At 42.3% G+C, this 12,701-nt stretch overlaps 1 protein-coding gene across 6 annotated transcripts in view; it reads right to left on the bottom strand.

Moving 5' to 3' along the window:
• LOC101172321 (protein Shroom2) overlaps positions 1–12,701 on the bottom strand; it is a 31,884-nt gene that overhangs the window by 11,505 nt on the left and 7,678 nt on the right. For 2 of the 6 annotated variants that reach the window (XM_020702677.2, XM_020702678.2), the window contains exons 3-4: positions 8,430–8,578; positions 20–121 (exon numbers count right to left, since the gene is read on the bottom strand). In XM_020702677.2, coding sequence (XP_020558336.1) covers positions 20–121; positions 8,430–8,578 — 251 coding nt within the window. Of the gene's footprint in view, positions 1–19; positions 122–483; positions 1,540–1,567; positions 2,090–8,429; positions 8,579–12,701 lie in introns of those variants that run through there. The other 4 variants (XM_020702682.2, XM_020702681.2, XM_023954528.1 and 1 more) reach the window with 4 other exon arrangements.

Below are 12,701 nucleotides of genomic sequence, written 5' to 3'. Positions count from 1 at the left end.
TTCGGCGTGGGACGCGTACCTCATGGAACTGCGCAAAATCTTGGTGAGAAAGCTTCTCGCCACGTGAACGTCATTCTCTGAGGGCATTTTGAGAGCTACAATATCCACCATTTTCAAATTCCTGAGCAGCACAAACACACACCAAGAGATCAGCGACATCAGACAGGAAAAACTTTACATGTCAAAGTGTTGCATTTGTCATGTGGACGCTGTGGGGATGCAGAAAGAAGATGAGACCAAACTCCAGTGTTAGAGCTCCCCCTCCTGTTCAGAAATAATATTCACAAATGACAGAAACACGGGAAAGTTTGGAAAGTTGCTGGTAAAGAGGGTTCAAAGAAAATCAGCAAAACTAAAGCTTTGCAGCATCAGGCGTGCTGGCTCTGCTTTCCTGTTTGGTCGTGGTGGGGTGGGGTGGGGGGTACGAGGCCAGCGTGAGGCCACTGGCATTTAGGGAACATCTTTCACAATCAGATTAGTCACCTCGGCGCTCTGTCCAAGCTGTCGTCTGCCTCCCAGAAATCCTCCCAGACAGCTCCGAGAGGGACGCAGGACAGCTTTACATTACTGTGGCGCAAAGCTGTTCCCTGCAGCTGACTGTAAATGTTGCTGCGTGGGATCTTTTCACTGTGGGAGTCAGTGTTTCTGATGAAATCAAATCTGGTTTTGACAGAAAAAAAAGGACTTTTAAAGAATGTAATGTGCTGAGCGCTGCTGAAATGATGTTTTTTCCTGCAGCCGTGAAAACATTGAAGCGTGGCTATATTCATGCACTCTGAGCAACAGATTTGACCAATCACGTGCCTTTAATGACAACCCAACAGAAACTCCTTCAGGTGGAAGCTCCAAGAGCAAAACATGTAAAAAAAAAAATGGTATCCACATATCCGATTATTTACCCAGACGGAGACAGAGATCTGATTAAACTCTGTAAAATGGGACAAATAATGGATTAATGTCATAAGTATGTTTCAGAGGACAAAGCCTGAACTGAGCTCAGTCTTCATTGCCTCCATGCAGGCCCTTTTCTGGGGCAGGAGCGGCCAACCACACATGGCGCCGGCTATTGGGATGCAAATGAGGCTGCTTTTATTAGGCCTATCGTCAGGGCTACAGCTGGGCCGACGCAGATATGTCGGGAGGGGGAAACACTTGGCTGCAGTGGGGGCGGGGGAGAGGCCATCGCTTCAGAGCCTTATTTCACTCCAAATGTGTTCAGATTCATCAAATCCAGAGCGCAGAAAACCGAGGAACCCGTTCAAATCCAAGAGAATTAAAAGAAAACAGGTAACTTTGTGCACAAATAATTTTGTTTATCCTCAAACCCCTTAAAGCTGAACTCTAACAATGTTTAAAAGAAATGTTAAACCTTGCTGATCGTGGCTTAACCTAAATGAAAGGGGACCTCAGACTGAATCATGGGGCAAAAATGTTCACAACAACAAAGTATTAAGGTCAAAAAACAATCAAGAGACCTTCATTTGTCGCACAATCGCTCACTGAAGAGACCAAACAAATCCTACCGACGTGGAGGGTTTCATGTGTTTATGAGTTCAGCCCAACTCACCAAACATATGAATGAAGGAGGAGCGCAGAAAAAGGCAACAGGTCTCCTCGACACAATCCGTTAATATTCAGCTGAGTTTGCCGGCAGGCGTCACTTTCCCCAAAGGCCGGGATGAAGGAGCAGCCAGCCTCCGAGGCCGGAGCATCATCGTTCAGGACCAGCAACCTCAACCCAAGTCTACATGACCCTCAACGCAGAACCACCACTGCAAGGGTTCCTGAATGAACCTGAACAGGACGGAGATTTCCTTCAGGATTACGGAGGGGGGGCGGCAGAAAAGTGCACCAACAAGGAGGAGGGCTCATGCCACAGCCAGCCCACCTCCTGGATTCCCGCGCTCTCGTATCGCCTCATTGGCTCCAAGGAGCTAATATGCTAATGATGAGATGAAAAGCCGGACCGGGAAGTCTGACATTCCAACAAGTTGATTTCTGAGAGGCACAAGCCCCACCCCACCCCTCACTTTAGGGGGGTTTGGGGTCCATAAAAGACGGACCTGTTGCTTGAGAAAATTTCATATCGTATTTGAAGGCTTATTACCAAGAATTCATTCATGATTATAAAAGTCTTATGGACAGTTTCTTTTACACATTTCCAAACATTATGTAAAGACAACAGTTATTTCAGAGAAAAACATATTCAGGTTTGTTTAAAAGTGCACCTCCTTTATCCATGTTGTTAATCTTCTTCCTCTTTCGGCTTCTCCCATCAGGGGTTGCCACAGCGAACAAGTCGCATGGTAAACTCGGCAATGTTTTACGCCGGATGCCCTTCCTGACGCAACCTTCTCAAGCCGGGCTTGGAACCGGCACAGAGGTAGAGAAGGGAACAGGGAGCAGCCCGGAGTCGAACCCTGGTTTCACGGACGGAAGGCGCCGCAAACCAGCATGAGCTAAACCGGCCTTTATCCATGTTGTTAATATTTACTAAAAATGTCTCAATAAAAGCCAAGCTGCCTTTTTTAAATCATTTTTTTTGGGGGAATAAGAGCTGGCTTCTGTTAGAGGTCTGCTGACAGATAGGCTGATAGAAATGGAAACAAACTCACTTATACTTGATAATAACTGCAAAGAAGACTTTTCACAGCAAATTAGGTCTGATTTCCCAAATACACATACCGTATTTTCCGGACTGCGGAGTATAAGTCGCACCAGCCCAAAAATGCATTATAAAGTAGAAAAAAACACAGATAAGTCGCACTGGACTATAAGTCGCATTTTGACGGGAAATTTATTTGACAAAATCTGTCAAATAAATTGGAACTTATTAGGTTGTGGAACTAATAAGTTCCACAACCTCATATGACACAATCATAGCAGACTGTTTATCTCATAATTTCACAGTAATTCTTTCTCATACTTATTTATTTATTCCTTTCATGAAGCATCATTGGCCAACTAATACTCTGTTTTCATCCTGTATTTGTAGAAACAGTTGTCATTTTTATTGCATTTCTGAATCTATGAAATCATTGGAAAATAGAATATTATGTTGTTAGCCTTCAAGATCTTACTGTAAGAAAAAGTTTGCTGATTCTCTGAGTCACTTAACATCCTCTTAACACTTAACATACCCCATACATCAAATTGACCCAGGAACATCATCTCTGTTCCTCACAAATGAACATAACAGGAGGGTTAACAATGTATTTATTTCCATTTGTTTCTAATATAAGTCGCTGCGGAGTATAAGTCGCACCCCTTGCCAAACTATGAAAAAAAGGGCGACTTATAGTCCGGAAAATACGGGTAGTACTAAAAGTTTTTACAGCCATGAAAAAATAAATTTGAGTACGTTTTTGCTAAATTAAGGAAAATTTGGAGCCAAAGTGGTTTGATGCATATTTGCATCAGTTGGTGTCAAGAGGTTAAATCTGTTTTATTAATACAATTGTCTTAAAGAGTTCAAGCTGAGCGGAAACATTTGGAGTTTAAATCATTGACGACAGCTCACTAGTGATGGGTGGCACATTTGCAATAACTCACTTCTTGCTTTGGATTATGACACCATACATTTCTGTGGGAAGTGGACGTCGCATCAAAACCGTGAACCATGTGGCCCAATGAAGCATCCAAGTCCAGAGATTTGACTTCAGCATGACTCGGGTATTTTGTCCTTTTCCCCACCCTTATGGCCCTCTGTGATTGACACAAGTGCAAACAGGGGTGCATTCTTGAGCACACATTAGATTTGAACAGTTGAGTCGGTCTGCAGGGTAGAGTGACACAAGGTGAACAATTTTACTGGAGAAAAATACTGAGGATAAAGATGCAAAAACTGCAGCTGAGTTGCTGGCACCCGGCCAATTCACACCTGCAAAACTTTCTATACAATAAAGCGACTTTTAAGTAGATAACTTTTATGGTTAAAGCCATGAACTGAACTGCGTGATTACACCCACCCACCCCTAAGGATGACTAAATGGTTTTATCGTTCGTGAATGAAAAGACAAAAAAAAAAAGATCAATTCCAGCAGCTAAACTTAAAAAAAAAAAAGAATTGTTGTCATACATAGAGGAGTATGTCCAGCCATCTACATTAAACAATACTGTTTGTTTTATTTAAACCAAACAATGCCGATTCTAAATTGAGTTACAAACAACCAAATGCTGTAGTTCCTAAAATAACCACTGGGGGCTGGTTTGCACCTCACGGGCCAAATTTGTCCAGTGTTTTTTTATTTATTCTTTTGAGCATTGTTAATTGCTGCCACCCAGAATAAACAAAAAACAAACACACAAAAAAAGGTCAATTTAACTTGAAAATCCCAGAAAAAAATACCGTTGTTGGGTTCCAGGGTTAAAGCATTTTACACCAAAAACAAGCTAATGTACAGTTTGGCTTCATAAACATTTTTCACTTTTCAACAATATTTTAGAGCTTGAATAGAGGAATAGTTTCAGATGTGTTTACTGGAAGATGGGTGCATCCCGGTGTTCAATTTATCTAAATTCCCCATTTACCCTGTCCTGTTCAATACCCGTTTTTAGGAGTATTCCAGTCAATGTAGCCGTCCCATGACAGAGATGGTCCAGTTAACGTATGATTTTAGTATAAAGGAATCTAATTTTATAAACCGTTCTGTAAACTTAAATACTTCTCAAAAGCCAGTTTTTTACAACAATAAATTGAATAAAATCCACCAATTATGTACATAGTTTTTTGAAAATAAAGAAAAATTCCAAAAATCCAGATTAATCTGACGTTAAGACTAGAAGATATTCCAGTATTTGCTTGATACTCCAAAAAATGTTAAGAAATCTGCTTACTGAACGAATTAGGCGCAGCGCATTCATAATGTGTTGCATGGACTAATTTGAACACAACAATCCCGAATGTAAACCAAGCTGCTGACCCCGCCCACTACCACCGAAAGACGTCATCTAAAATAAAACTACAGTTGAGTACATTCACTAAAGTTTCTGCAGGATCACTGCTGACAGCCTAAGGGTGACTGGATCAGACAGAAATGCTCAATTACAAGAGCATGTACATGCAATTTGAGGAAGTATTCATGTTTGTCAGTCATCACTGGAGAGATGATCAAACGGCATTTAGACGCAACTCAAGCCTTGATCATGTTTTATTGAAAGAGAAAATCGGAAATTTGCTGACTAATCTTCAATGCATTTTCTTCAGAGCTGAAGTTGCATCACAGCGCGTCCCGTGCTGGAGAGGTATGTGCAACGCGCCGGCCGTTTTCCCACACAGGACCACGCCCTTATGTGCGACACGCTCCTCCACTGCTCCCACTTTCGATGTTAGTCACCACAACTCAAGCTCTGCCCGTCTGCGGCGGGAAGAGGCGGTGCCACACCTTCTGACCGGAACGGGTTCTGACAGCTTTTCAGCCATCCAACATGATCCCTTAGATAAACAGCAAGGTGCCTCGCAAATAACCCTCCACATGCACAGGCGGGGCTGAAGCCCAAAGAGAAAACCCCCACACCACAGCTCCACCTGCCTTGGAGGTGAGAGGGGAGAGCTGTACTCCAAACCAACATCCAGAGGGTGGAAGAAAAGAACTGACGCTTTGATGCTCCCACTGTCTTCTTAAACAAACACAGACCTGTTATTGTGGCCTTGGGAAATGACGGACCTGACGTTGGTCTTGACGGCAGAACAAAGCAAATTCTTCGGCGCAGGAAAGCAGACTCAGCTCAGAGTCCTGGGGGATTCTCTGCCGTGGAAAAACAACAAGCCTGCTTCTTGGGCAAAAGCCTCTTTCTTCCTTTAGAGGGATGAGAACTCGGCAGTGACTTTAACCAGATCCTGTACCTGGCTTCTTTGCTGGGAAACTTTCACCAACGGGCTCAGTTTCTCAAGAAAAATGCTGCACCGAGTCAGCAAGGAGAAAACAACGTTTCTTTAAGTCTCAGTATTAGCTGACGTAATAAATATAAAAACCACAGAAAATCGGATGTTTTCCTGCATTAACCCTCGCCAAAGCGCTTTCAAACGACTACTTCCAATGAAAAGTCTAAGTAAACGTGTGTAAATGCGCATTTCAGGCTTCCATGTTTAAAACTCTTGAGTTCACACATCGGTGCACAAGTTTCTAATAGCGTGTTCGGGCTCCACGTACAAAACGCGCGTCCATTACATTTGTGTTGCAAGTTAAACCTGGTCAAAGTTTGACTAATCAGAGACAGAGGTGGTAGTGACGTACGGATGGCGTTTCTTTCAATTCATGGAAGCCTCAACCTTTTGAAATTAATCATAAAGCAAGAAATCAATAATTATGGGAGGTGTCCGGCTGGAATTATGACACCAAATACTTTCGTATATCGGAATAGAGCTGTGAAAGAAACAGCCCGGAGCGAGATTAGCAAGATTTGTGCTGCCGTGACATTTTGCACTGAGCCTCTTCCAACTGTAGGTGGCGGACGTGAACTAGTAAACCGTAAACAGAAGAAGAAGCCCCTCCCTGCTCGTCCAGTGTGAACATCATGTGCTAAACGCAGATTCCACAATGCGCATGTAGAACATTCTGGAATCTGCATCACATGTGAATGTATGTTGGATGAATGTATGGGGGGGGGGGGGGTTGTTTTAAGAAAAACATTTTAAAGTTATTCAAGTGCAAAATGATCTTAATTTTAACGCTGTAAAGCCCACTACATCAAAGAATTGACAGAATTGATATTTTAAAAACTAAAATATTATTTAACCCTTTGAGGAAATAAAAAATTATAATTTTGCATTATAATTTTTTTCTAGAGATATCGATGGGGTCAATCATGGTATGTTGGGTGATTTGAAAAGTTTTTTGGGTCAGAACAATATTAGTTTTAGATGCAAAAATATTGACATGAGTGTTCAGGAAAAAAGCACTTTATTATCTGCTGTCTCAAATTTAATCCACACATTTTTAACATTTTCATTATTATCATTGGTTTTTTTTTTGAAAGGTTTGGATCATCCTAAATAGATAGGGGTCTCAAAAATGTATCAATTATGATACAAATGTTTATACGTTCTGTGGTTAGAACTTTTTTCTTAAAATATAAAGGCTTATTTGCAAGAGAACCTTTCTTACTCTATTGGCAGATTTTCTGGCTAATTTACAGAATTGTTTTCAAATTTAAAGAGCTTTTTACATATTTCTAGGTGGTCTGTCTTTTTGCAGTATAGAAGCATCCAGAGATGACAAAAGTTTTTCTGCTTCTGAGTTTCAAACTTGCTGTATTTTTAAAAATTCTGAAAATGTTGATCCTCTAAGAGGATTCAGGGTGCAAATCTCTGTATTTGGATTTACAAAGAATGTTAATGAGGTGTCATAAACCTAAAACAGCTTCCCTTTCTGTTGGGAAGCGTGGGTGGAGTTAGGTGGTTCACATTGATGAAGGAGCTCCAGAATAGATAGTTTCATCACATGACCTAAAACTGATTTTATAACACGATCAGAAAATTATTAATATGCAAAACTAAACTATGAAAATTACAATAAAGCTAAGAATGATGGTTTTTAAGACTTCAAATGATATCAAATACAAATAATTTTTAATTTTGAAGTTTACTTAGATTTGTGGTTTCACCATTTTGCTTTCTGTTCAATAAAAAATAAAAATAAAACTATAGCTGTTCCACCAAGAGAAACCTGTGTCCCAGTACAGGTTAAAACATGGACAGCTTCTTGCCTAAATAAACATTTGTGCAGAGAAAAACAATAAGTGAGATTGTGAGCTCTTGTGATGAGATAAATGGCGAGCGGCCTTCCTTGTGCGATAGCATTGTTCAGGGCTTATGCTGTGATATGACACAACGCAGAAAGAAGTGCAAACAGCAAATGCCAACAATGGGAGCAGTGTTTCACACAAGGACATTCACAGGAGGGTGACTCTGTCTGACTGATGAATCACTTGTAGCCAAACCAGATTTGAAACCTAAACAATTTCTGCTAGTTCCAATTAGTCCCAGAGAGGCTTTGAGGCGGTTAGTGGTTTGGTTTAGGGGGAAAATGTCTCATCCAAACAAATCAGAAACTTCTGATCACAAAGGGCTTGAAGACAAACGCACCTCTAGGAGGGAAGGAAAAAAAAATCCTCCTTTGCATAATAACTTCCTCTTTTTTGTACAAACACATGCCGGCGTGGGTTGTGACAGATGTAGTGATGTCACTGCTCCCTCTTTAACTGCTACGCAGCAGGAAGTCGGGCGTGAAACGCTACGACCTGGAAAAACAGGACCGTCCAGCTTCCCTACGAACACAGAATCTCCCAAACAACAAGGACGCAGACATAACACCTGGATCTCGGCTTCTTCTCCCTCGTCGGCGGGGTTTGTTTGGAAGTGTTACCACGGGGAGCTTGACATGACGAGCCATGGCGGCAACACAAGAGAAAAGGGGGGCGGGGCGTACCTTCTCACTACCAGAGTCAGGGTCTTGTGGGAGCCCTTCACCAGGCAGATGGCCTCCTGCCGGTAGCCGCTCAGGGGAATCTGGTTTATGTTGACGAGCTCGTCTCCCACTTGGAGACTCACGGCTGCTGCTTTGCTGCCCTCCTCCACCTGCAAGAGAAACCAGGTTTAAGAAAATACATGAAAACGGGATTCTGGTTGGCACACAGAGCGCTCCATCAGACCCGTTTCCTCGAAAACGTCCCAGCGTCCGCTAAAAAGCCCCTTCATGAATGGAGGAAACGCGACACCATAATTATCCTCCGCAAAGGTGGGCTATTGCCCTCAAAGCATTCTTGCTGAAGGTTCAGTACACAAAGAAGGGCAGTCGCTGTTTTTACCTCACAATGACCCAGAAAAAAAACAAGGCTGCAAAACAAACCGACATAAGATCAACGTGAGGTACAGTGTAAAAATGAATTTTTAAAAAAATGTAACCGCACAACAAGACCTTTTGGGGCAATTTCTATACTTGAAACTGTCAAAAGTAGTTCTTTTGTCCTCCAGATTGCTTATTTTTTTACTTTTAAGATCTAAAAACTGAAACAATGTTATTTTTTTCCTGCAACATCAAGTGGAAGCACTCAGATTGCTTCAGAGCAGCCCCCCCCATATAGTCTAATACCCATAATGCATCTCAGTGGCTCTGAGATGCCATCTCTGGTTGAACTGGGAAGCTCCCATGTCAACAGGGGGTCCCTGAAGACCATCATGGATTAACCCTCAGCAGTCTCTGACCTCACCAGGGAATTAGCCAATCACATGACATAGGAATGACAACAACCCCCCATCAATCACATTTTCAATCAAAATTTAACGTTTAGGTTTCATAAAAATTCAACTTCCAAGATTTTTGGTTAAAACAAACGTAACAAGACTTAAGACAGATAATTGTGATGCATATTGAACTAAATCTTTGTATAGTTTAGTGGAGCTTCGTCTGCTATTTTTAGAAATTTTTAACAATTGTTCTGACTTTATCTTTGTTTATCTATTTATACATTTTTATTTTGTCTCTACATGTTTGGTCTTTGTTAGAGAACATAAATACAGCTTGATCTCAATTATTGGGATTTCATCAGTAAAGAAAAATACAAAATTAAAAAAGTTTCAGGTTCATTGTGGAATTATTGTGCAATATAATCAATAATATACTGGGCGTTAGGCCTGCATAATAAATCGCAAATTTATCTTTATTGCGATATGAAGCTGTGCAATACCAATATCACAAAAGTCGGCAAAAATTACAATAAATGGTTACCTTAAATGTGCTAAAATACTCTCATGGAAGCTTGAAGTATTTAACGAATTAAAGAAATCCATTTATGCATTTGACCAATCGGATGGAGCTCTTCATGATGTTGACCAATCGGATGGAGCTCTTCATGATGTTGACCAATCGGATGGAACCCTTTCATGTTAGATGCTTGCCTCCTATGTAGACGAGGATCATTTGGAGTCTAATTTAAGTTATGTTGACTCCAATTTAAATTAAACTGTTGCATTGAAATGGAAATTATGTATTTGGTTGTTTTAGTTATATTGTCATCGCAACACTGATCACTACTATTGCATATCACTAGTTTTCCTCAGATGGTACAGCTCTATTGGGTGTTGTACTAAAAAGCAATGTTATAAAGACAAATTAATAAGGCAAATTATAAAGTAAAGACAACTCAAAAATGCCCCAGAATACTAAAAATCCCAGAGGAGCTAGTAAAAAAATGATCAAAAAAGGATGAAAGAAAGTGTTCCTCTGCATCGTTTCCCTGACAGCATTTTCACATGTTCTGTCATTTTGTAATTCTACACAATAATGTGACATTTTTTGTAAAAACTAAGACCTTCAGTGTTTCAAAAGGAGTTTGAATGAAGATGAGAAAGGGTCTTAAGATTTTGGGCAAGGCAGAAAAACCAGTTTGATGGTAGACAGATGGACTGTTGTTCCCCAAAGTGACTGTTAAAGCCTTTTTCCCTGAGGGGCTGCATGAACTGACAGACTGAGGACAAGATCAACTTCAAATAAATAAACAACATCAAGATCTCTACAGAAGTTACTGTAAAAAGCGTAAAAAGGTCAGAAATGATGTTTCAAAGAACCTTTAAAAAGTCTTCATAAATAAAAACAAACTCAACGTTTTCCCATCTTGCCTGAACCGTTTTGAACAAAGAAGTTTGTCATCCAAGTCTTTTGCCTTTCATGCATTTAGTGTTTACTACAAATGCAGCAGTCGGCGTTATATTGTACCAGAAACACGCGTCAGTTCATTCAGTAAAGCGGGGAGCCGTAAATCAAAGGCAGCAGAAATGTTGCTGCTGTTTGTGTCTGAGTGCAGACACCTGGAACCACACTCGCTGCTGATAAGGACACAGGCGTGGGGTCGGGACGGCTCCTGCTGCTGCAAACACGCTCAGGTGACGGTGGATTCACCGTGCAGGCCGCCCGCGCAGGTCGCCCATGCAGGCGTGCAGGTCGCCCGTGCAGGCGTGCAGGTCGCCCGTGCAGGCGTGCAGGCGTGCAGGTCGCCCGTGCAGGTCGCCCGTGCAGGCGTGCAGGTCGCCCGTGCAGGCGTGCAGGTCGCCCGTGCAGGCGTGCAGGTCGCCCGTGCAGGCGTGCAGGTCGCCCGTGCAGGCGTGCAGGTCGCCCGTGCAGGTCGCCCGTGCAGGCGTGTAGGTCGCCCGTGCAGGTGGCCCATGCAGGTCGCCCGTGCAGGTCGGCGCTGGTGGAGGAGGACAGATATGATGGAAAGACAAGCAGTGGGAGGCGTCCTGCCAGCCCATACATTAGCTTCCTAAAGCCCGGCTCTGAAGCTGATTATCAGCTCTGTGTTCCACCTGGGACGGGGGGGTTGGGGGGGGTGACTCAACCGCAGAGGCATGTGTACGTTTACAGACTATTATGTCTTGTATGGGTGTTACCTTCAGCGCTGGAAACTGAAGCTGAACAACACTCCAGCCTCTTTTTGTTCCTCAGTGATGGAAGATAAAAAAGATTTTTTTTTTTCAGGATGGCTGCCGGGATTCCTGAAGCCGTCCTGATATGGGGGGGCACTGAGCAGAACTGTTGCTCTTCTGGGAGTTACGATCATAAGTGTTCCTAAAAACATGTTTGCAAAAAAAGGAAAGCGGATCCGTCTACAAGCATGTTCTGACTTACTCTGCATTTTTCTATGACAAATGGACAAATGTGGATGAAAAATGACACTAATACAAACTTTAAACCTTCATGTTGAAACAGATTAAGACTGAAAGGACCTGAAAATAAATCATACCATTAGAGTACTAGCTTGCTAAAACAATTGAAACATTAAGGAATACACCTTTAGGTGGATTTTTATATATTCTTTACTGCGCTTAAAGGGCGGCATGGTGGTGTAGTGGTTAGCACTCTTGCCTCACATTGGGAGGCCCTGTGCATGTGTGGGTTCTCTCTGGTTCCCTCCCACAGTCCAAAATCATGCTTCATTGGTCAGTTGGAGAGTCTACATGTGGGGGATTGTATAGACCTGCAACAGACTGGACCCCACCTCTGCCCAAGAGTATGGGATAGGCTCCAGCATCCCCGTTCACCGCCGTTTGCAATGCGCATTCAAGCGCCCACTTTCCATGAAAACCATGTAAAGGCGCGTGCACATACGTTTCGGGCTTCCGCGTTCCAAACTCTCACATTCACACAGCGCTACTCAAGCTTTTACACAAGTTTCTACGACCGTTTTCAGCCTCTACACACAAAACGAGTTGAAAGTTAAACCAGTGGAGCTTTGACCAATCAGGGATCCAGATTTGGTTGTGACGTATGGATGACGTCCCCTTTAATTCATGGAATTCAACCGTTTGAATATTGATCATAGAGGAAAAAATTGAAAGTGAATAACTGCCGTTTGTGCCGGGCTGGAATTATATCGTCTTTTATATATTGGAAGAGAACTGTGAAAGAAAAAGCCTGATTTACCTCACTTTGACATTTTGCATCAAGCGTCAGCCAACTGTGGGTGGTGGACATGAGCTAGTAAACAATAAAAAAAAAGAAGAAGTAGCCCCTCCCTGCTTGTGCACTGTGAACACCATAGGCTAAACATGAGTTTAAGAATTTTCTTATGGCATATTTTGACACGTGCATCACGTGTCCAGTGTGAACACGGCTTACAAGGGAATCAGCGGCTTCAGAAGATTGAAGGAACTGTGTTAAATAATGAGGTGAATGTGATGAAAATACTTTCAGGGGAAGATGAAA

This window comes from Oryzias latipes, chromosome 4 (assembly GCF_002234675.1).
Source record: "Oryzias latipes chromosome 4, ASM223467v1".
Classification (NCBI taxonomy): Eukaryota; Metazoa; Chordata; class Actinopteri; order Beloniformes; family Adrianichthyidae; genus Oryzias; species Oryzias latipes.
The sequence above is the reverse complement of the archived record's forward strand: the minus strand, read 5'-3'. Positions and strand labels throughout refer to the sequence as shown.